This window comes from Chrysemys picta, chromosome 17 (genome assembly GCF_011386835.1).
Source record: "Chrysemys picta bellii isolate R12L10 chromosome 17, ASM1138683v2, whole genome shotgun sequence".
NCBI classification, from domain to species: domain Eukaryota; kingdom Metazoa; phylum Chordata; order Testudines; family Emydidae; genus Chrysemys; species Chrysemys picta.
The window spans coordinates 11554838-11578539 of record NC_088807.1 but is presented as its reverse complement, the minus strand read 5'-3'; the positions used below and the strand labels follow the sequence as shown (position 1 = coordinate 11578539).

Here is a 23702-nt window from a genome sequence, read left to right as displayed (position 1 = left end):
TTTCTGAGCAAGCACATTTATTCTTAAGATGAGAACATTACAGAGAAAACATATTAAAAACAATAAAAGAACCTACAAGCGTGCTAATCAGCCTACTGGACATCACCCCGTCTGCAACATGGGCTGTGGCAGGAGTTCTCCTTCACCACACCCAGGGCTTTTCCAGTGGTTTCAAGTTGTCACACTCTGCCCCAAACAAGAATTCAGTCCTATGGGACAACAGGAGGCCAAACACTTCCAAGGCTTTCCTAAGCATTGCGGCCCTCCATGCACTTAAAGTCCCGTCCATTTGGTGGGTTGGGAAGAAGGTCCTGAGTCAGTTTCAACACAGGTTATTTATCCCAAAGTCCTTTCTTGTCTGCTGGTCTCAAGAGAATCCAGTGTCACCTTTTGAAAAGACTGTGGATGGGTGATCATCCAGTGGGTTCCCTCCACAGGGCCAAGCTTCAACGGGCTGAGAACCAGAGAGATCAAATTAGCTTCCCCCTCCCCCTAGAGAAGTTATGAACAATCTCACAATCCTGGAGGAGAGGGAGAGTAAACTGACCCAGCAGGAGAAGAACCTAACTTCTCATGAGCAGGCCTTCAGCCGGATGAAGGGAGTTAAGGCTGCACCTTCCCTTCCTGAACCTGTTCTGTAGAAAATAATAATAATAAACATGTAAGTTAAGAGGGCTTCTTGGGGCAGTGTGCTGGGGGAGGGATTTGTCAAACCCTGTGTCTCCCTACCCATGTTTTGTCCATGGGTAGTTGGGGAGCCTGAGAACACTGCATTTATGTGAGCTCTCAAACAATACACACAACATCTCTTTCCCCATCCCTCTCCTCCTTGGGCCACTGTTGGGGGCCCTTCCTGTGGCTACTACCTCTTCCACCTCAATGGCTATGGTATGTGTGCCCTCCTCCATTTCTTTTTTTCTGAGGGTCACACAATACCAAAGGCAAATAAAATCCAAAATAAAGTAAAGACCCTAAGCACGGAACAGACATTTCTAAAGTACAGCTGGAGCCAAAGTGGCATGACAGATCTAGGCCTGGACCTCACTTCTGCTTCGTGGTCCTGAGATGGGCCAGACACTATCCAGTTTGTATTAAAACAGTGTATTACTGTTGGAATGGCAGCAGCCCTGGAAAGGCTACAACCCTCCTTTAGATATGTTGTAAATTCTGTGCAACTGTGGTGTCCATCCATGTAAATGCTAGATATTGAAGTTTAATTTCTATAAATTACAAATATGCTCTGATATAAATGATCAATTGTAATATCACTCACCCATCAAAGTGACAGGAGAATCCATCAACAACTGTAAAAGATTAGTGTAAAACAATGCACATCATTTACATTTTGCCCAATTTCTTAATCCATTTGTTTTCCAGATCCTCTTCCACATCTTACAAATGCAAATTGCAATGCTAATGGTAAGTGAAACTACAATTTGTGGAAAATATCATGGTTCGTGCCACAAGTGGAGGGTCTGAATAGAGATATAATTAATACATTTCCTATTACAATTCAGGCAAATTCACACACTGTATTCATACTGCATAACAACCACTGAAATCTTTGGCAAAACTGAAAATCTTTATTTTTTCATACCAGTCTACTTTCTCATTTTTCATCCCCTCCCCTCCCAGCTAAAACTACTTTAAAATCAGAAAATTATACTCTGGAATGGAAGAAGAAACAGAGAATATGAAATTTAAAAAAATTCTGATAGTGGGAGTATTTGGAATGGAGGAGAGGTAGAGCACTGAGGCAAGGAGAGAAGAGATAGTGTCTCTGGAAGGGATGGGGAGGAAATACATAGATATTCAGAGGATGATGAAGAGGGGATGAGGGAATAAGAAGGAGGATGTTACTGCATTGCACATCTCCAATTCGTGGAGGTGGCAGGTGCAATTGTTTCCTTATATGGCACCTTTTCTGTATGGAGGTCTGCAGAGGTTACTATGATGGATTATATGCACCATGCAGCTACCACATGATATAGTAATGCCCTGAGCACCCTGCCTGAGTCCGGGAGAGAGGCCAGCCTCTGCTGGAGGAGGAACAATGGCAGGCACTGAACTGCAGTGGAGATGGCAATTACCAGCAGCTCCCCCAGGAGAAGAAGAGCCAGGAGTGGGTGTGCCTGGCAGAGATCCCTTCTCTTTGAGTGGGAACATGTATTCTCTGCTATGCAGCACAGGATCCATGACTTAGTCCATAGCTAAGTGATGAGGGGAGAGAGATACACTCTAGGGGGAAAGGAGGGCCCTAGAGGAGGGAGAGGGTGTCCTTAAGGATAGAGAGAAGTTTTGCTGCTGAGAACTGTAGCTCCATATGTTCCAAATCTGACCTTGAAGTTGTCACATGTGGGATAGTTTGTCATTTTAGTGTCTGAGGAAAAAGGACTGTCTGTCAAAGGTGATCAGGAAAGGGACACAGCTAGGCTTATTTCCTTTTCAGTTTTTTCAAGATGGAGATAGTAGGTTTGAAATGGTTTGTTTTCTTCTTCTCCCTTCTTCTGCTTATACTTTTGCATTAAAACCTCTTGCAGCCAAGGCAGGACACTCTGTGTTGCATGGAGAACTAGTGAAATAACTACATCACAAATGCTAAGAAAGTAAACACTGAGTTTTTGGAAAGGAAATAGTTTTTTTTTAAATGTTTAAAACTTGTTTGTTATTTAAACACCTGTTTAAGTTAAATGAATAGGCAAACTTTAGGAGAAAGGAAATCTTAGTAAAAGGGTTTAGAAACTCACTAAATGCATCTTCTGAGACCCCAGCAAATACATTAGCAAACACAAGGGAGGCCAGAGATGACTTTATTATTATTCAATATTACTCATGTTTATTGTGGTCTTGCCTAATGGCCAGCCAAGAATGGGTCCCCATTGTTCTCCACACTGCACAAACACAGAGCAACAGATGATTCTTGGCCCAAGGAACTGACAATCTAACTAGTCCAGACAAACATATGGTGGGAGAAGGGCTATTACAAACAACAGTGGAATGGCAGCAAATGGCATGTTAGTGCCACAATTTGATTTCCTTTTCTTTCTCGCTTTTTTGGAGGGTATTAGCTAAAAGTAAAGGGATGTGGGATGTTAAAAGGAGGGGATTGAGGGAGATAAGGCAGGGGAATAGAAGAGGATAAAAGTGGACAGAAGAGCAGTGAGTCTGAGGGGCAGAGGATGTGAGGGAGGAGACAGGAGGGGGTTGAGATGAACAGAAGTCAGCACAATACACATCCTCTTCCTCCTCCTCCTCCCCTTTTTGGTGTAGAGTTAGGCAGCCTTTGAGCACACCTACAGCATTGCACCCACAGCACATTAGGCAGAGCAATGCCTTGTCCATGGCTCGCTCTGGGGTTTAGGAAGGAGGAAGGCATCTGGGAATGTCAAATGAGGCAGCTGTGCAGAAACATAAACATTTGGAAAAAGAAGAACAGGAGGACTTGTGGCACCTTAGAGACTAACAAATTTATTAAAGCATAAGCTTTCGTGGACTACAGCCCACTTCTTCGGATGGGCTGTAGTCCACGAAAGCTTATGCTTTAATAAATTTGTTAGTCTCTAAGGTGCCACAAGTCCTCCTGTTCTTCTTTTTGCGGATACAGACTAACACGGCTGCTACTCTGAAATAAACATTTGGGGAATTTTTACTGCAATAATATGGGTATTGTGTGAATTCAGGCACCTCTGGGGTTCAGCAGCAGCCAAAGAGTACGTTCATGGATTGCAGTATCCTCGGATAGCAGGACTTAGGCACCTAAGTCTAGGGAAAAGTTCCTAAGTCCAGTACTGACAAAACATGTTCGTTAGGACGTTAGTTAACATGTTTTAAGAAAGACTTTTAAATCTGTTGAACACACATTTTTAGGCAAATATGAAAATATCAACTGTCATTCTAAAGTTCCTGGTCCTGCGAGCAGATGATTAACTTTTTTACCCTGAGTACTCCCATAGGAAGCAATTGAAGTTGAGCATACGCATAAGTGTTTGCAGGATTGAGAGCTGACACAGATGAAATAGGTGGGGTTTTTTTGTTTGTGTTGCTCCATAAAGTGATATTACAGCTTCCTGTCTGGTGTAAATCTAATGTGAGCTGGTTGAGCAATGTTTTGTATCTGAAATGGAAATATATTTCTTACAATATAGTATAATCACTGGTGTTTGTAATATTTTTTGTACGATTCTTCTACCACAGATTGGAGCCAGATACTTACTCTCCTCGTTGTTATTCTGATAGTAGTTGTCCTGATCTTCATCATCTCTGCCATCAACCTGTCCATCAATTATAAACATGAGTATTGTGGTAAGAATTTGCACCTTAAAAATTATTGATGGTAATAATATATTTTGAATACATTTAGGAATTGAGCGGTAATTTTATCTTAAAATTGTTTCTGTTGCTGGGATCACTCATTCCTCTAATGACAAATGGATTTGGATTACTAAATACCAACGACATGGCTTTGACAGTCATTCTTCTTCGAGTGGCCTCTGCATATTCCCACTTGTAGGGTCAAGGCACCTGTGCTGGGACCTACTGTAATGTTCCGGAAGGCAGCATTTGTTGGGGTCACTCACGCTTCTCTCCCTGCCCCTCCCAGTGGTGTAAAAGGGGAGCAGCCCCAACCGCCCTTCAGCTCCTTCCTACCATGTAAAATGAAGGAAACTCCTATCAATCACGGACAGAATACTCCATACTTCTCTCATCAGGTTTCTTTCTTTCTGCTCTTCGGAGGCAAATGTTATTTCCAGTGATCAGCTGTTACTGGGTCCAATTTCCTATAGAAAAAGAGGAGAAAAGCAGATGCCTACCCAGCATGGGCTTCGTCGGGACTCTCAGAAGTGGGAGGGTTACCTCGCACACCCCTCAGATCCAGTCGATTGAAGTCTGGGCATCTGTAAGTGCAGCATCCATATAAGGATCCATTCATTAGCAAGGTCCCTGAATTGCTCCAGCTTGACCTAGCAGGCCTGGCTGTGAGGCAAATTCTCAGCCAATTTAGGGCTGCTCACTCATGTCACCCCCCAGGCATGCAGCAGCCTCCTATCACAAAGCAGAGACAGGATCAGATGACACCAGGCTCAATTATTTCCACAATGCCTCAGAACTGCAGATGAGTCTGAGCCCTGGTCTACACTAGGGGGAAATCGATCTAAGTTACGTACTTAGATCGACTTACCGTGGTGTCTTCACCGTGGTAAGTCAACTGCTGACGCTCTCCCAACTCCGCCTGCGCCTCTCACAGCGCAGGAGTACAGTACGCATCTAGTCTAGACGCGATAAATCAATCCCCGCTGGATCGATCACTGCCCGCTGATGTGCCGGGTAGTGAAGACATACCCTCATGAGCTATATCACTACCCAGCCAGGAACCATCCTGCTCCCTTGCTGTGCAACTAATTATAGCAACTCCCAACCGTTGCACCTGCCCCTGCTCCTCTGCCTGCTCCTTCCACAGACTTGCCTGAGCACTGCCGCTGCCCTGGACTAACCTTAGTCCAGTCTCGTCTCCAACCCACCCCAGGTTAGCCTCCATCTTCTGATCCCCCCTAAGCCCTGACAACCTGGCTATGGTCCTGATCCTCATTTGACTGCAGACTCTGATCTCAGTTTTGACCCTGGTCTGTCCCTCAACCATGATTCCAGGACTAACCTTGCCCAGGCCCAAGCTTAGATCCATTTGTGACCTAGCCAACCACTAGGCAAGCTTATTGGAGGCAGGACCCAATATGTCAGTCTTGTTTCTCGTTTTTCATTCCCTCCTCTCACAGCGAAAACTGAATTTTCCATTTAAAAATCAGAAATTTCCATTCTGGAATGGAAGCAAAAACAGAGAATCTGATATTTAAAAATTCTGACAGTGGGAGAGGTTGGAGTGGAGGAGAGGTGGAGTACTGAAACAAGGAGAGGAGAGATAGTGTCTCAGGAAGGGATAGGGAAGAAATACACTGGTATTTGGATGATGAGAATGGGGATGAGAGATGAAGGAGGAGAAGGAGGCAAAGGAGATATAACTGGATTACATGTCTGCAATTAATGGAGATGGCAGGTGCAATTTTTTTATCAGGCCCTGTCAAGGTTCCTTCCCCACTCTGAATTTTGGGGTACAGATGTGGGGGACCTGCATGAGAAGCTCTAAGCTCAATTAACAGCTTAGGTCTGATCTGGCTGCCACCACTCCCAAGCACTAATTCCCTTCCCTCGGTAGCCTTGAGAGACTTCACCAATTTCCTGGTGAACACAGATCCAAACCCCTTGGATCTTAAAACAAGGAGAAATTAACCATCCCCCCTCCTTTCTCCCACCAACTCCTGGTGGATCCAGATCCAACCCCCTTGGATCTTAAAACAAGGAAAAATCAATCAGGTATTAAAAAAAGGCTTTTAATTAAAGAAAAGAAAAGTAAAGGAAGACCCTCTGGGAGAGATTAGCATACCAGCTGCTCTCACAGACAACAGATTCCAAACACAGAAGATGTTACCCTGGGCAAAAACTTAGTTCCACAAAGAATACCCAAATACCCAATTTGATGATTCCTCTAATTGCACAAGACAGGTTACAAAGAAATAAACATAAACCTATTTATTTCCTTCACTAATACTCACTACTTAATAAGAGGCTGAATTCTGGAGCTTTCCCACTCCGGTCCAAAGTGAAACTCTGACTTAGACCAAGGGAACTTCCCTTTGAACCATCTTGTCCTCCCATTGGTTCCTCTGGTCAGGTGTCAGCTAGGCTAGGTGAACTTCTTAACCCTTTACAGGTAAAAGAGGCATTAACCCTTAACTAGCTGTTTATGACAAGCCCCCCAAATCTCAGACAGTGTTGGACCGCACTGTCTGTGATTTCTTTCTAAACTTTAGAATAAACAGATTAATAAAACACATGCACTTTTACATAAACTACTACTTAGGTAAAAACTACAAGTTTTTTCACATTTCAAGAATGATGTCCAGTTAATTCTGGGAAACTTTCACGGTAGAGTGCATCAGCCCTTGATCTGCTGTCGCTGCAGATATCCAAGGGTCGCGGAGAGCTTCACCTCTTCCATGCCACCATCACTTTTTCCTTCGTAGTAGACACCTTCAGGCCACTCCGCGTCATCTGTTCCCTGGGCTGTAAACTGGAAAATGTTTAATTCTCTGGAATAAAAGGGCTTAAGAGAATTAACATGGTATACCTTAGGCTTTATGTTGGAGGTGGGGGATGCTATGAGATAGTTAACAGCTCCTAGGCGCTCCTGGACCGTGAATGGTTCTTCCCACGATGCTTCCATTTTATGGGCCTGGAGCTCCTTTAAGACCATGACTTGGTCTACAGCTTTGAAGGACTGTTCTCTGGAATGTTTATCATACCAGGCCTTTTGCTCTTCCTGAGCTTCCTTTAGGTTTTCTTTAGCAAGGGCTAAAGAGTGTCGGAGGGTGCTTTGTAGGTTGCTTACAAAGTCTAGAATGTTAGTTCCTGGAGAAGGCGTAAACCCCTCCCATTGCTGCTTCACCAACTGTAATGGCCCCTTAACCTCACGGCCATACACAAGTTCAAATGGTGAAAACCCTAAACTGGGATGTGCTACAGCCCTGTAGGCAAAAAGCAACTGCTGCAACACTAGGTCCCAATCATTGGAGTGTTCATTTATGAATTTACTTATCATGGCCCCCAAAGTTCCATTAAACCTCTCCACCAGGCCATTGGTTTGATGGTGGTAAGGGGTGGCAACCAAATGATTCACCCCATGAGCTTCCCACAGGTTTTTCATGGTCCCTGCCAGGAAATTAGTTCCCAAATCTGTAAGGATGTCAGAGGGCCAACCGACCCTGGCGAAAATGTCTGCTAATGCCTGGCACACACTTTTAGCCTTGGTGTTGCTTAGAGCTACGGCTTCCGGCGATCAGGTAGCAAAATCCATGAAAGTCAGTATGTACTGCTTTCCTCTGGGTGTCTTCTTTGGGAAACGCAACAAAGGGTCCTGTGGCACCTTTAAGACTAACAGAAGTATTCAAGACTGCATCTGAAGAATGAGGTTCTTACCCACGGAAGCTTATGCTCCCAGTGCTTCTGTTAGTCTTAAAGGTGCCAAAGGATCCTCTGTTGCTTTTTACAGATTCAGACTAACATGGCTACCCCTCTGATACTTCTTTGGGAAAGGACACAGAATATCCACAGCTACTCACTGAAATGGGACCTCAATTATGGGGCGTGGCTGGAGAGGAGCTTTGACCTGGTCTTGGGGCTTTCCCACTCGTTGGCACACCTCACAAGACTGGACATAATTAGCAATGTCCTTGCCCATTCCCTCCCAGTGGAAAGACTTCCCCAACCGGTCTTTGGTTCTGTTCACCCCAGAATGGCCACTGGGATGATCATGGGCTAAGCTCAAGAGCTTTATTCGGTACTTAGCTGGAACTACCAACTGTCTTTGAGGATGCCAGTCTTCCTGGTGTCCACCAGAAAGAGTCTCCTTGTATAAAAGTCCTTGTCCTACAACAAACCGGGATCGGTTAGTAGAGCTGAGAGGCGTTGGGGTGCTCCGTGCCCCCACCCAAGATTTCTGAAGGCTGTCATCTGCTTCCTGTTCGGCCTGGAACTGTTCCCTTGATGCTGGAGACATTAGTTCCTCCTTGGACTGTGGACTTGGGCTTGGTCCCTCTGGAAGCGATGCCTCTGCTGGGGTTGTTTCCGTTGACTGTGAACTGCTCTCTGCTGGTGCACTATGTGGTATTTCAGGCTCTGGCTGAGCCTCTTGGGTAGGGTTATCTGCTGCTTCTGTCAGTTCAGGCTCACTGGTGCCCTCTGACATTGTAGACGTTGTAGACGGGTTTGCAAGCGCTGGACTCAGTGCTGGCACTGGTTCTGGTTCTGATTGCGTTGCCAGTTCCTGTTCTGGGACTGGCTTTGGCTGGGTCTCTGGGATTGGATCCACTACGGCTGTTGCAGTGGTTGGCGGGGGATCCGGTTCCACCACCTCTGTCTGGGTCTCTGGTAACACAGACGGGGCCCTGGTGGATGGCTCAGGAACAGTGATGGGGTGAAAGCTTGCTTAGCCTGGCTGTGGGTGACCATTCCCACCCTCTTGGCTAGCTTCACATGGTTGGCCAAGTCTTCCCCCAGCAGCATGGGGATGGGATAATAGACTGCAAAAGTCCACATTCCTGACCAGCTCTTGTACAGGACAGGCAACTTGGCTGTTGGCAGGCTTAAAGAGTGTGACATGAAGGGTTGAATTGTCACCAGAGCCTCTGGGTTGATGAGTTTGGGGTCCACTAGGGATTGGTGGATCATTGACACTTGTGCCCCAGTGTCCCTCTACGCGATAACCCTCTTTCCGCCCACTCTCAGAGTTTCCCTTCGCTCCGAGGGCATTTGAGAGGCATCTGGGCCTGGGGATCTTTGGGGTGATTGTGATGTAATGAACTGGGGTTCTTGGGACAGTGGGCCTTTATATGTCCCAGTTCATTACATTTAAAACATCACCCTGCTAAGGTATCACCAGGGCGAGGTTGGTTGGTGGAGACTGGTGTGGTGGGGTGAGAAGGCGTCTGGGGTTTTCCTTGGGGTTAGCGGGGGCCTTGGGTTGTCCCCGGTGGTAGGGTTTTGTTTCAGGTTGCCCCTTCTGATATTTGCTTCAACTGCTATTAGTTTTTTTCTTTTCTGTCACCTCCACCCATTTGGCTCCAATCTCCCCCGCCTCGGTTACAGTTTTGGGTTTCCCATCTAGGATGTACCTTTCTATTTCCTCAGGAACACCCTCTAAGAACTGCTCCATTTTCACCAGGAAAAACAGATCTTCCAGAGATTTAACATTTGCTCATGATACCCAGGCATCACAATTTTTGTCAATGTGGTAGGCATGTCAGGTAAATAACACATCTGGTTTCCAACTTATGGCTCTGAACCATCAACGGGCATGCTTGGGTATTAGCCCCATTCTGATTCTGGCCTTGTTTTTAAAAAGTTCATAACTGTTCATGTTTTCCTTAGGCATTTAAGCTGCCACCTCTGTTACAGGTCCACTGAGCTGCGGCCTCAGCTCTACCATGTACTGGTCTGTAGTGATGCTGTATCCAAGGCAGGCCCTTTCAAAATTCTCTAAGAAGGCCTCAGTATCATCGCCTGCCTTGTAGGTGGGGAGTTTTCTGGGATGGGAAGCAGTACCTAGAGAGGGGTTGTTAGGGTTGGCTGGTATATCCTTCCTAGTCCGTGCTAATTCTAGTTCATGCTTCCTCTCTCTTCCATCTCTTTTTGCCTCAGCTCCATCACTTTTTGTTTTTCCTCCATAGCTCTTTTGTGTGCAGCCTTAGCCCTGGCCATCTGTCTGTCATGTTCCTTTTCATTCTCCTCAGCCTGGAATTTGGCTAATTCTAGCTCCTGTTGCATAGTATTTTTTCCTTTGCCTGACATTTTCCCCCTGGTCTACCTTAGCTATGGGGGTAGGGGAGGGGGGGTGGGGGAGAAACAGCTTGGAATCTTTGGTTACTGTAATGTGACTCTTTAGAAAAAAAACAAAAACAAGTAAAACAGATTTTTTTTGTGACTTGTCTTGGCAATATGTCAATGACCCTCCAGCGATCACATCTGGAGCTTCCCTTCTAACAAAAGCCCTCTGTTAGAAACTCTTATCTGTTTGCCTTCAGGGTATCTCTCCTTCACTGCTTCCCCAGCATCTCAAAGGAGGGGAAAAAAATCTGGCTTTTGGTTCCTAAAAAATCCCTCACTGCTGCTCACCATGTCAAGGTTCCTTCCCCACTCTGAACTTTAGGGTACAGATGTGGGGGACCTGCATGAGAAGCTCTAAGCTCAATTAACAGCTTAGATCTGATCTGGCTGCCACCACTCCCAAGCACTAATTCCCTTCCCTGGGAAGCCTTGAGAGACTTCACCAATTTCCTGGTGAATACAGATCCAAACCCCTTGGATCTTAAAACAAGGAGAAATTAACCATCCCCTCTCCTTTCTCCCACCAACTCCTGGTGGATCCAGATCCAACCCCCTTGGATCTTAAAACAAGGAAAAATCAATCAGGTATAAAAAAAGGCTTTTAATTAAAGAACAGAAAAGTAAAGGAAACCCCTCTGGGAGAGATTAGCATACCAGCTACTCTCACAAACAACAGATTCCAAACACAGTGGATGTTACCCTGGGCAAAAACTTAGTTCCACAAAGAATACCCACATACCCAATTTGATGATTCCTCTAATTGCACAAGACAGGTTACAAAGAAATAAACATAAACCTATTTATTTCCTTCACTAATATTCACTACTTAATAAGAGGCTGAATTCTGGAGCTTTCCCACTCCGGTCCAAAGTGAGTTGAGAGTGCTGTCCAGAGCAGTCACAATGAAGCACTGTGGGATAGCTCCCGGAGGCCAATAACGTCGAATTCCGTTCACACTACCCCAATTCTGACCCACTAAGGCCGATTTTATTGCTAATCCCCTCGTCAGAGGTAGAGTAAAGAAACCGGTTTAAAGCACCCTTTAAGTTGAAAAAAGGGTCATAGCCGTGTGAACATGTCTAGGCTTAATTCGATTTTACGCTGCTAAATTTGACCTAAACTTGTAGTGTAGACCAGGCCTTACTGTAAGGCAGTTGCAACTGTCCCACTGTCTGTCTGGGAGGGAGGCCATTCCCAGTGGCGGATTAATAATTTTGCCGCACCTAGGCCGGGAAATAATTGCCGCCCTGGCCCCGCCCCTACTCCGCCCTTTTCCCGCCCCCATTCCAACCCCCTCCCCAAAGTCCCCGCTCCAACTCCGCCCTCTCCCTTCCCCTATTGGATCCCTTCCCCAAATCTCCGCCCCCGGCCACGCCTCTTCCCCCCGCGCATGGCGTTCCCCCTCCTCCCCTCTCCCTCCCTGCCCCGCGAAACAGCTGTTTCGTGGCGCAAGCGCTGAGAGGGGAGAGAAACAGGACGCCATGGCGTGCTCGCAGAGGAGGCAGAGGTGAGCTGGAGCAGGGGGGCAGGGCATGGAGGGGAGCTTCCTCCCCTGAAAATTTGCCACCCTAGGCCTAGGCCTTGTCGGCCTAGGCAATAATACGGCGCTGGCCACGCCCCCTCGCTAGAAGTCCTCTGGAAGGGAACAGTTCAGGCGGGAATTAGCACCGGGGTTCCTGCCACTTGGCAGGGTAGCACAGTACTGCATCTAGGGGCCCTGGTCCTCCAACCAGGTGGGTCACCAAACAGTCAAAGCCTACAATCAGGGTAGAACAGAACTGTCTATAAGCCCCAGCCCTCAGGAAGGGTGGGGCTGCAAACAGTTAAGAGGCTCTGGCCAGTATTCAGGACAGAGCAGTTACAAGTCTATTAGCTCAGGCCCTCAAACAGTGTGGGGCAGCAAAGTCTAGGAGGCCAGGCCCGCAGACAGGGCAGGGCAGAGAAGTTAGGAGTTTCTGGCCTGTAATCAGGACAGGGCAGTAGTGAGTCTATACACCAGGCCCTCAAACAGGGCAGGTCAGCAAACAGTCGGGGATCCTGACTCTGGCGGACCACCAACAAACACAGGCCTCTTGGCCTATGGTGAGGAGGCAACCACTATGAGGTCCCTGGTCTGGGATGTGGTGGAGTTAAGTGGGCCCATGTCCTCTTACCCCTGCCACTCCACCATGTCCCAGACCAGGGCCCTAACAGTGGTAGAGTGGTCCGTCACTGGGTCAGCAGGGAAATCCAGCCGCAACATGATGGTCAGTGATCAGTCAGCAACACAACCGAACTATATTAGGCTCCCCTGGGCTACTTCCTATACCCTGGACTACTTCCTACACTCCTGTTCAAGTGGGGTACCTGGGTTCCTGGGGTCATTGTCCTTCTTGCTGGTATAAACAGATAATGGCAGCCCTAGCAAATCCTCTGTGTCTCTGGTGATTAGCAGCTCTGGCAGTCCCCCCAAATCTTGGGTGCTGCAGCGGTTGCTGTAAGGTTCAAGCTACAGCAGCAGGGAAGAGACATCCTTCTCCTCCAGTGGCTTCTCTCCAACTGAGCTGAAGGGCCTGCCTTTTATACTTCTTGTTCCTATCCCACCCCTCTGCTTCTGGTGGGGCAGGTGGAGGTGTCCCAGCTCTGCCCACCAGGGGGTGGTTGCAGCTGTCCCTTGGTCCATCTAGGAAGGAGGCTATGCCCCTTCGGTCCTGTTGTGCTCCAAGATGAGCCTCTGCATATTCACACTTTCCTACCACCTTCCCCACTTCTTTGGAGTCTCCGTTTAGGATTTCTCAAATTAGAGGAAGGAACTGAAGGAAGGTTTGGGGCCATTTCCGCTTTGACACCATCAGAACCCTTCAGGATGGTAACCCCAATGGGCACTGCTCTCCAGAATATCCTGGTGGCTCATGATGCACATGCCTTGATGAGTGTGAACATGTAGAGGCTCACTGCAAAGTGCTCCCTTTAAAAGTAAGTAATCCTAGTTCCTAAAATGCCGTATTTTAATGCTCAAATTTAAAAACTTGAGTGATGATAAAACAAGAGTGCAACTTCTCAGTGTCCACACTACATTGCCCAGTGGAGTGCTTGGGCTGCAGGAGGAATGCAACACTAGTCCATGAGGTTCAGTACACTCCTCCACTGCATCAGTCCCACTCACAGGCTGGTGAGAGGTGAGGTAGGAAGCGGGGATGGCCCAAAGCCTGAAGTTGTGTCTGATCCTTATAATATGGTGCCAAAGGGAGATGGTTTGTTGAAACCTCTATGTCCACATAAGGGTGAGGCACAATGTGGCCTTCATTTTGTTTTGTGGAGTGGGTAGTTGGGTGTGTGAATTCAGGGGGCAGAGCTAGAGATTAGAGGAAGAGGGAGGAAGAGACATTGTCACTTGCCAGACATTGTCACTTTCAGTTTGGGAAAAGTTGGCAAGATGCTAAGCAAAGCATATTTTGTAAAAAGCAACAGAGGGTCCTGTGGCACCTTTGAGACTAACAGAAGTACTGGGAGCATAAGCTTTCGTGGGTAAGAACCTCACTTCTTCAGATGCAAGTAATGGAAATCTCCAGAGGCAGGTATATATCAGTGTGGAGATGACGAGGTTAGTTCAATCAGGGAGGGTGAGGTGCTCTGCTAGCAGTTGAGGTGTGAACACCAAGGGAGGAGAAACTGTTTCTGTAGTTGGATAGCCATTCACAGTCTTTGTTTAATCCTGATCTGATGGTGTCAAATTTGCAAATGAACTGGAGCTCAGCAGTTTCTCTTTGGAGTCTGGTCCTGAAGTTTTTTTGCTGTAAGATGGCTACCTTTACATCTGCTATTGTGTGGCCAGGGAGGTTGAAGTGTTCTCCTACAGGTTTTTGTATATTGCCATTCCTGATATCTGACTTGTGTCCATTTATCCTCTTGCGTAGTGACTGTCCAGTTTGGCCAATGTACATAGCAGAGGGGCATTGCTGGCATATGATGGCATATATAACATTGGTGGACGTGCAGGTGAATGAGCCGGTGATGTTGTAGCTGATCTGGTTAGGTCCAGTGATGGTGTTGCTGGTGTAGATATGTGGGCAGAGTTGGCATCGAGGTTTGTTACATGGGTTGGTTCCTGAGTTAGAGTTGTTATGGTGCGGTGCGTGGTTGCTGGTGAGAATATGCTTAAGGTTGGCAGGTTGTCTGTGGGCGAGGACTGGTCTGCCTCCCAAGGTCTGTGAAAGTGAGGGATCATTGTCCAGGATGGGTTGTAGATCACTGATGATGCGTTGGAGAGGTTTAAGCTGAGGACTGTAGGTGATGGCCAGTGGAGTTCTGTTGGTTTCTCTTCTGGACCTGTTCATGATGACAACAGCACCTCCTTTATCAGCCTCTTTGATGATAATGTCAGGGTGGTTTCTGAGGCTGTGGATGGCATTTACCCACGAAAGCTTATGCTCCCAGTACTTCTGTTAGTCTCAAAGGTGCCACAGGACCCTCTGTTGCTTTTTACAGATTCAGACTAACACGGCTACCCCTCTGACACTTGACACCATGCAAGGCACTGCATTTAGCCGTATGGAATGGAAATCTATCAACCTCATGAAGAAACTTGCACAAATACAGACAGATATCATCTTCCTTTCCAAATGCAAACGGATGGACATCATACCAAATGGACTGAAGGTGAAAAATCCATTGCTATCTACATACTGCACAGACCACAGTGAGAGATTATGCCATACATTATCAAAGAAACTGAGGAACCACCTGATCAGCATCCTATACAGCAAACAGAAAAACATCAAGAAAGAGCTCTCCAACCTGGAGACTTTCATAAATAACCAACCCTCCACACAAATGGACTTTACTGAAATAAGACAGGAGATCTACATTACACACTTCACCTCTCTACAAAGGAAAAAGGACCGTAAGCTGTCTAAAATCCTACCTGCCACATGGGACCACAACAGGGGTACCCCTAACTCACCCAGCAATATCGTCAATTTATCCAGCTACACACTCAACCCAGCAGAAGAGTCTGTCCTATCCCGGGGACTCTCCTTTTGCCCCAGCACCCCCACGAACATGATACAGTTCTGTGGTGATCTGGAAGCCTACTTTCGCCGCCTCCGACTCAAAGAATACTTTCATGATAACACTGAACAGCGCACTGATACACAGATACCCTCCCACCAACAACACAGGAAGAAGAACTCCACATGGACTCCTCCTGAGGGTCGAAATGACAGTCTGGACCTATACATAGAATGCTTCCGCCGACGTGCACAGGCAGAAATTGTGGAAAAACAACATCGCTTGCCTCATAACCTAAGTCGTGCAGAACGCAATGCCATCCACAGCCTCAGAAACCACCCTGACATTATCATCAAAGAGGCTGATAAAGGAGGTGCTGTTGTCATCATGAACAGGTCTGACTACCAGAAGGAGGCTGCCAGACAACTCTCCAATACCAAATTCTACAGGCCGCTTTCCTCAGATCCCACTGAGGAATACACTAAGAAACTGCACCATCTACTCAGGACACTCCCTACACTAACACAGGAACAAATCAACATACCCTTAGAGCCCAGACCGGGGTTATTCTATCTACTACCTAAGATCCACAAACCTGGAAATCCTGGATGCCCCATCATCTCAGGCATTGGCACTCTCACTGAAGGACTGTCTGGATATGTGGACTCCCTACTCAGACCCTACGCCACCAGCACTCCCAGCTATCTCCGTGACACCACAGATTTCCTGAGAAAACTACAATGCATTGGTGACCTCCCAGAAAACACCATCCTAGCCACCATGGATGTAGAGGCTCTCTACACAAACATCCCACATACAGATGGAATACAAGCTGTCAGGAACAGTATCCCTGATGATGACACAGCACAACTTATTGCTGAGCTCTGTGACTTTATCCTCACGCACAATTATTTCAAATTTGGTGACAATATATACCTCCAGACCAGTGGCACCGCTATGGGCACCCGCATGGCCCCACAATATGCCAACATTTTTATGGCTGACCTGGAACAACGCTTCCTCAGCTCTCGTCCACTCATGCCCCTTCTCTACCTACGCTATATTGATGACATCTTCATCATCTGGACCCATGGGAAGGAGACCCTGGAAGAATTCCACCATGCTTTCAACAGCTTCCACCCCACCATCAACCTCAGCCTGGACCAATCTACACGGGAGGTCCACTTCCTGGACACCACCGTACAAATAAGCGATGGCCACATTAACACCACCCTATACCGAAAACCCACCGACCGCTACGCCTACCTTCATGCCTCCAGCTTCCACCCCGGTCACACCACACAATCCATTGTCTACAGCCAAGCACTGAGGTACAATCGCATCTGCTCCAACCCCTCAGACAGAGACCAACACCTACAAGATCTTCACCAAGCATTCTCAAAACTACGATACCCACACAAGGAAATAAAGAAACAAATCAACAGAGCCAGACGTGTACCCAGAAGCCTCCTGCTACAAGACAGGCCCAGAAGAGAAACCAACAGAACTCCACTGGCCATCACCTACAGTCCTCAGCTTAAACCTCTCCAACGCATCATCAGTGATCTACAACCCATCCTGGACAATGATCCCTCACTTTCACAGACCTTGGGAGGCAGACCAGTCCTCGCCCACAGACAACCTGCCAACCTTAAGCATATTCTCACCAGCAACCACGCACCGCACCATAACAACTCTAACTCAGGAACCAACCCATGTAACAAACCTCGATGCCAACTCTGCCCACATATCTACACCAGCAACACCATCACTGGACCTAACCAGATCAGCTACAACATCACCGGCTCATTCACCTGCACGTCCACCAATGTTATATATGCCATCATATGCCAGCAATGCCCCTCTGCTATGTACATTGGCCAAACTGGACAGTCACTACGCAAGAGGATAAATGGACACAAGTCAGATATCAGGAATGGCAATATACAAAAACCTGTAGGAGAACACTTCAACCTCCCTGGCCACACAATAGCAGATGTAAAGGTAGCCATCTTACAGCAAAAAAACTTCAGGACCAGACTCCAAAGAGAAACTGCTGAGCTCCAGTTCATTTGCAAATTTGACACCATCAGATCAGGATTAAACAAAGACTGTGAATGGCTATCCAACTACAGAAACAGTTTCTCCTCCCTTGGTGTTCACACCTCAGCTGCTAGCAGAGCACCTCACCCTCCCTGATTGAACTAACCTCGTCATCTCCACACTGATATATACCTGCCTCTGGAGATTTCCATTACTTGCATCTGAAGAAGTGAGGTTCTTACCCACGAAAGCTTATGCTCCCAGTACTTCTGTTAGTCTCAAAGGTGCCACAGGACCCTCTGTTGCTTTTTACAGATTCAGACTAACACGGCTACCCCTCTGACACTTGAAAGCATATTTTGAATTCAGTAAAGACAAGTGCAAAGTACTAGAATTAGGAAGAAAAAATTAAATGCCCAACTACAAAATGGGGAATGACTGGCCAGGTGGTATTGTTGCTGAAAAGGATCTGGGCGTTATAATGGATTACAAATTGAATATGAGTCAATAATGTGGTGCAGCTGTGAAAAAAGGCTAATAGTTTGGAGTGTATTAGGAACAGTGTTATATGTAAGACATGGGAAGTGATTGTTCCACTCTACTTGCCACACAGTGCTTTATTGAAGCAAGAAGTGTCTTGAAAGACTGAGTTCTTAGGGTATGTCTACACTAGGGGATAAATCCGAATTTACAGAATTCAAATTTTGGAAACAGATTGTATAAAGTCGAATGTATGCAGCCACACTAAGCTCATTAATTCGGCAGTGTGTGTCCATGTACTGTGGCTAGCATCGATTTCCAGAGCGTTGCACTGTGGGTAGTTATCCCATAGTTCCCGCAGTCTCCCCCACCCATTGGAATTCTGGGTAGAGATCCCAGTGCCTGATGGGGCAAAAAACATTGTCGCAGGTGGTTCTGGGTACATCCTCCCCCCTCCCTCCATGAAAGCAACGGCAGACAACCGTTTCGCTCCTTTTTTCCTGGGTGAACACTGCAGACTCCATAACAGGGCAAGCATGGAGCCTGCTCAGCTCAAGACAGAAGTCATGAACATTGTAAACACCTCGCGCATTCTCGTGCAGTTTATGCTGAACCAGGACCAGAAAAACGAGGAGAGGAGGAGGCGGCGATGGCAGCGCAGTGACAAGAGCGATGAGGACATGGACATGGAAACAGAATTCTCTCAAACCGCGGGCCCCGGTGCTTTGGAGATCATATTGTTAATGGGGCAGGTTCTATCCATGGAACGCCAATTCTGGGCCCGGGAAACAAACACAGACTGGTAGGACCACATAGTGTTGCAGGTGTGGGACGATTCCCAGTGGCTGCGAAACTTTTGCATGCGTAAGGGCACTTTCATGGAACTTCATGTGACTTGCTGTCCCCTGCCCTGAAGCTCCAGAATACCAAGATGAGAGCAGCCCTCACAGTTGAGAAGCGAGTGGTGATAGCCCTGTGGAAGCTTGCAACACCAGACAGCTACCGGTCAGTCGGGAATCAATTTGGAATGGGCAAATCTACTGTGGGGGCTGCTGTGATGTAAGTAGCCAAAGCAATCACTGAGGTTCTGCTACGAAAGGTAGTGACTGTGGAAAATGTGCAGGTCATAGTGGATGGCTTTGCTGCAATGGGATTCCCTAACTGTGGTGGGGCAATAGATGGAACCCATATCCCTATCTTGGCACCGGAGCATCAGGGCACCCAGTACATAAACCACAAGGGGTACTTTTCAATGGTGCTGCAAGCACTGGTGGATCACAAGGATATTTCACCAACATCAACCTGGGCTGGCCGGGAAGGGTTCATGATGCTCGCGTCTTCAGGAACACTACTCTGTTTAAACGGCTGCAGCAAGGGACTTACTTCCCGGACCAGAAAATAACCATTGGGGATGTTGAAATACCAATAGTTATTCTTGGGGACCCAGGCTACCCCTTAATGCCATGGCTCATGAAGCCATACACAGGCAGCCTGGACAGGAGTCAGGAGCTGTTCAACTACAGGCTGAGCAAATGCAGAATGGTGGTAGAATGTGCATTTGGCCATTTAAAAGGTTGCTGGCGATCGTTACTGACTCAGTCAGACCTCAGCCAAACCAATATCCCCATTGTTATTGCTGCTTGCTGTGTGCTGCACAATCTCTGTGAAGGTAAGGGGGAGACCTTTATGATGGAGTGGGAGGCTGAGGCAAATCGCCTGGCCGCTGATTACATGCAGCCAGACACCAGGGCGATTAGAAGAGCACACCAGGAAGTGCTGTGCATCAGAGAAGCTTTGAAAACCAGTTTCATGACTGGCCAGACTACAGTGTGAAATGTCTGTTTGTTTCTCCTTGATGAAAACCCGCCCCCTTTGACTCATTCTCTGTAGGGAACCCACCCTCCCCCTTCGATCACAGCTTGCTTTCAAAGGAAATAAAGTCACTATCATTTAAAAATCATTTATTCTTTATTAACTGATTATAAAAAGAGGGAAAAAAAACAGGTGGGGTTTGGGAGGAGGATCGGCGGGAAGGAAAAGGCCACTAAAAAAAGGTTAAAAAAATGACAGCCTTTTGCTTGGGCTGTCCACTGGGGTGGAATGGGAGGGTTCACGGAGCCTGCCCCCCTGCGTTCTTACACATCTGGGTGAGGAGGCTATGGAACATGGTGAGGGGGGAGGGGAGTTATACAGGGGCTGTAGCACCAGTCTGTGATCCTGCTGCCATTCCTGAAGCTCCACCAGATGCCGGAGCATGTCTGTTTGCTCACGCAGCAGCCCCAGCATTGCATACTGCCTCCTCTGATCTTCCTGACGCCATATCTCATCTCGAGCATCTCTTCTCTCCTCACGTTGGTCCCTCCTGTCCTCACGTTCACTGGCCTCTTTCCTATACTTTGAAACCATGTCCTTCCACTCATTCAAATGAGCTCTTTCACTGCGGGTAGATTCCATGATTTCCGCGAACATTTCGTTTCACGTCCTCTTTTTCCAACGTCTTATCTGAGATAGCCTTCGGGACGGAGGAGGGAGGCTTGAAAAATTTGCAGCAGCTGGAGGGAGGGGAAAAAGGAGAGAATTTTTTAAAAAGAAACATTTTACAGAACAATGCTTAAACTCTTTCACAAACAACACTATTCACATTACATAGCACATGTGATTTCTGTGCAAGGTCACATTTTGCCTCTTAATATTGAGTGCCTGTGGCTTTGCTGCTAGAGATCACAGACTCAGGTCCGGGCAACAGAATTCGGCTTGCATGCGGCCATGGTAAGCCATTGTCTTTCGGATTCAGTGCCGTCCTTTCCTACATACTAAGCAAAGCCCATTGAGTGCTGCGGTTTTCCTGTTAACCTTCAGCAGCAGAAAATAAACTAACCCCCCCATCCAATTCTCTGGATGATTGCGTTATCCCTCCCCCCACCACGTTGCTGGTATCAGGGAAGATCCCTGCTAGCCAAACGCGAAAAGCTCAGGGCCAAGCCCGCCCCCCGCGCTTGGCTAACTGCAGGGAAGGATTTCTTTTCAGCCACAGGCAAACAGCCCGGTAGGAACGGCCACCTCTGTCCCCTTAATTAAATTCCCGTATTTCAACCAGGTTACCATGAGCAATATCACCCTCCTGAGGATTACACAGCGAGATAAAGAACGGATGTTGTTTGAATGCCCTCAAACTCCAGGACCATACACTGCCAGGCTTTGTCATGCAAGGATACCAGATTACTTGCTACTAGCATGGCGTGGTCAAGTATCCTATCATGGAGTACGGAATAAGGCTGCACTGCCCAGAAATCTTGTGGCAAGGCTTTTGGAGTACCTCCAGGAGAGCTTCATGGAGATGTCCCTGGAGGATTTCCGCTCCATCCCCAGACACGTTAACAGACTTTTCCAGTAGCTGTACTGGCCGCGAATGCATCCCAAGTCCTCAGGGCAAATTAATCATTAAAAAATGCTTGCTTTTAAACCATGTCTTATATTTTAAAAGGTAAACTCACCTGAGATCCCTTCCATGGGGTCATGGTCTTGGATACTGGCTTGAGAGGGTACTTTAGTCAGGCTGAGAAAAAGATCCTGGCTGTTGGGGAGAACGGAGTGCTGTGTGCTCTCCACAAGCTTGTCCTCCTCCTTCTCCTCTTCCCCGTCCACAGAATCCTCAGGTGTGGCTGATGAGATTACCCCCACCTCGGAATCCACAGTCAGAGGTGGGGTAGTGGTGGCGACGCCCCCTAGAATTGCATGCAGCTCAGCATAGAGGCAGCATGTCCGCAGCTCTGACCCGGAGTGACCGTTTGCCTCCTTTGTTTTCTGATAGGCTTGTCTGAGCTCCTTGACTTTCACGCAGCACTGCTCTGAGTCTCTATTGTGGCCTCTCTCCATCATGTCCTTGGAGATTTTTTCAAAAGTTTTGGCATTTTGTCTTTTCAAATGAAGTTCTGCTAGCACTGAATCCTCTCCCCATATAGCGATCAGATCCAGTACCTCCCGTATGGTCCATGCCGGTGCTCTTTTTCAATTATCGGCCTGCATGGTTACCTGTGCTGATGAGTTCTGTGGTCACCTGTGCTCTCCACGCTGGGCAAACAGGAAATAAAATTCAAATGTTTGCGGGGCTTTTCCTGTCTACCCGGCCAGTGGATCGGAGTTCAGATTGCTGTCCAGAGCGGTCACAATGATGCACTGTGGGATAGCTCCCGGAGGTCAATACCATCGAATTGCAGCCACACTAACCCTAAATCGAAATGGCAATATCGATTTCGGCTCTACTCCGCTCGTCGGGGAGGAGTACAGAAATCAATTTTAAAAGCCCTTTATTTAGAAAGAAATAGCTTCGTTGTGTGGACGGGTGCAGGCTTAATTCAATTTAACACTGCTAAATTCGAATTAAACTCATAGTGTAGACCAGGCCTTAGTGACTTGCATGACATTCCAAAGAACACTGAAACTGTCAATTTGGGGGTAATAAACTTGCTTTTTAAGAGGAGAATGACACTGCCATGACATATGGTGTGTTCTTGTGTAGGGACTGTAGAAGTTATTTTAGGCTGAAGAAAAGGGCAGATTAAGCTCTTTTTCTGCATCTTGTGTTTGATAAATTGGATAAGAAGATCCTATATGGTACATGTGCTGAAGAGTAACTGGAAAATTATCTGCATGCCTAGATTAAATACCTTATATCTTTTTTCAGGAAATCACAGGAAACAGCATGATCCTGAAGCAGGTAAAAATATTGTAGGCTAATCTAAAATATTAGCAAGTGTTAACTGCCATGCCATGTATAATATTTTTGTTTGATGATATAGTGTGTATTGTCTAAAAAGGGTAAGCCTAGTGACACAGGTCTGACCAGACTGACACCCCCTGCAATGTAATCGTATCCTGTCAGCAGATAGGATACTGGGCTAGATGGACCATTGGTCTGACCCAGTATGGCCATTCTTCTGTTCTTAACTGGAGTTATTTATATTGAGGTCAACTGGGTTGTACAAGGAGTGAGACAGGGGAGAATTTATACATAAATATCAAAATCAATGGGATTATTCATGTTCTTAAAGTGTAGCCTGTGCTTAAATACCTTGCTGAAATTGGGGTCCTCAGTCTAAACACCCTCGAACTTTGGTTGGACAGGGAGCGCAAAAGAATTAAATGTATTTAAACAATACTGGAAAGTACATATAAAAATCTATGTTAAAAGGAAGTTATTTAGGTTGCAAAGTCAAACTGTTGAAAGTTAGACAATGCCAGATATACAGTTACCTAGGGTTACCATATTTGAACATTCAAAAAAGAGGACACTCCATGGGTGGGAGAAGGGGGTGTAACCTTCACTGTTGCAGCTGCCCTCACGGATTTTAGATATTTAATTAGGGTTACCATACGTCCTTTTTTTCCCAGATGGCAATTTAAGAACCAAAAAGCCAGGAAAATATGGACGTATGGTAACCCTACCTAAAGTTCCATGATCAGCAAGATTTGAATCCTGAATCTTCAGCACCACAGCAGACTAATTCTGTTAGCTAGCAGCAAGAGAAGGATGTTATTCCAGAGGGCCAAGTTGAGGGGAGGGGGATCAATTGGGCCATGTGGTGGGTCTGGGGTGTCAATGGAGTGTAAGGCCAGCCCTGCAGCATCCCACTCATTCATGAGCTGGGACATGTGGTAGTTCCTGCCTCAAATGATGTTCCCACAGGGAATCTGGCCACTAAGGACGCATCCTGGGTCAGGGTGGGGACAGCCTGCCCAGCTCACTCTGACCACAG

The 23702-nt window shown here is 46.9% G+C and overlaps 1 protein-coding gene across 5 annotated transcripts in view; it reads left to right on the top strand.

Annotated features, from left to right (window-relative positions):
• Nucleotides 1–23702, top strand: part of LOC112060584 (erythroid membrane-associated protein-like) — a 100959-nt gene that overhangs the window by 38909 nt on the left and 38348 nt on the right. For all 5 annotated transcript variants that reach the window (XM_065571449.1, XM_065571447.1, XM_065571450.1 and 2 more), the window contains 3 exons: nt 1378–1419; nt 4195–4302; nt 22631–22663. In XM_065571449.1, coding sequence (XP_065427521.1) covers nt 1378–1419; nt 4195–4302; nt 22631–22663 — 183 coding nt within the window. The remainder of the gene's footprint in view (nt 1–1377; nt 1420–4194; nt 4303–22630; nt 22664–23702) is intronic.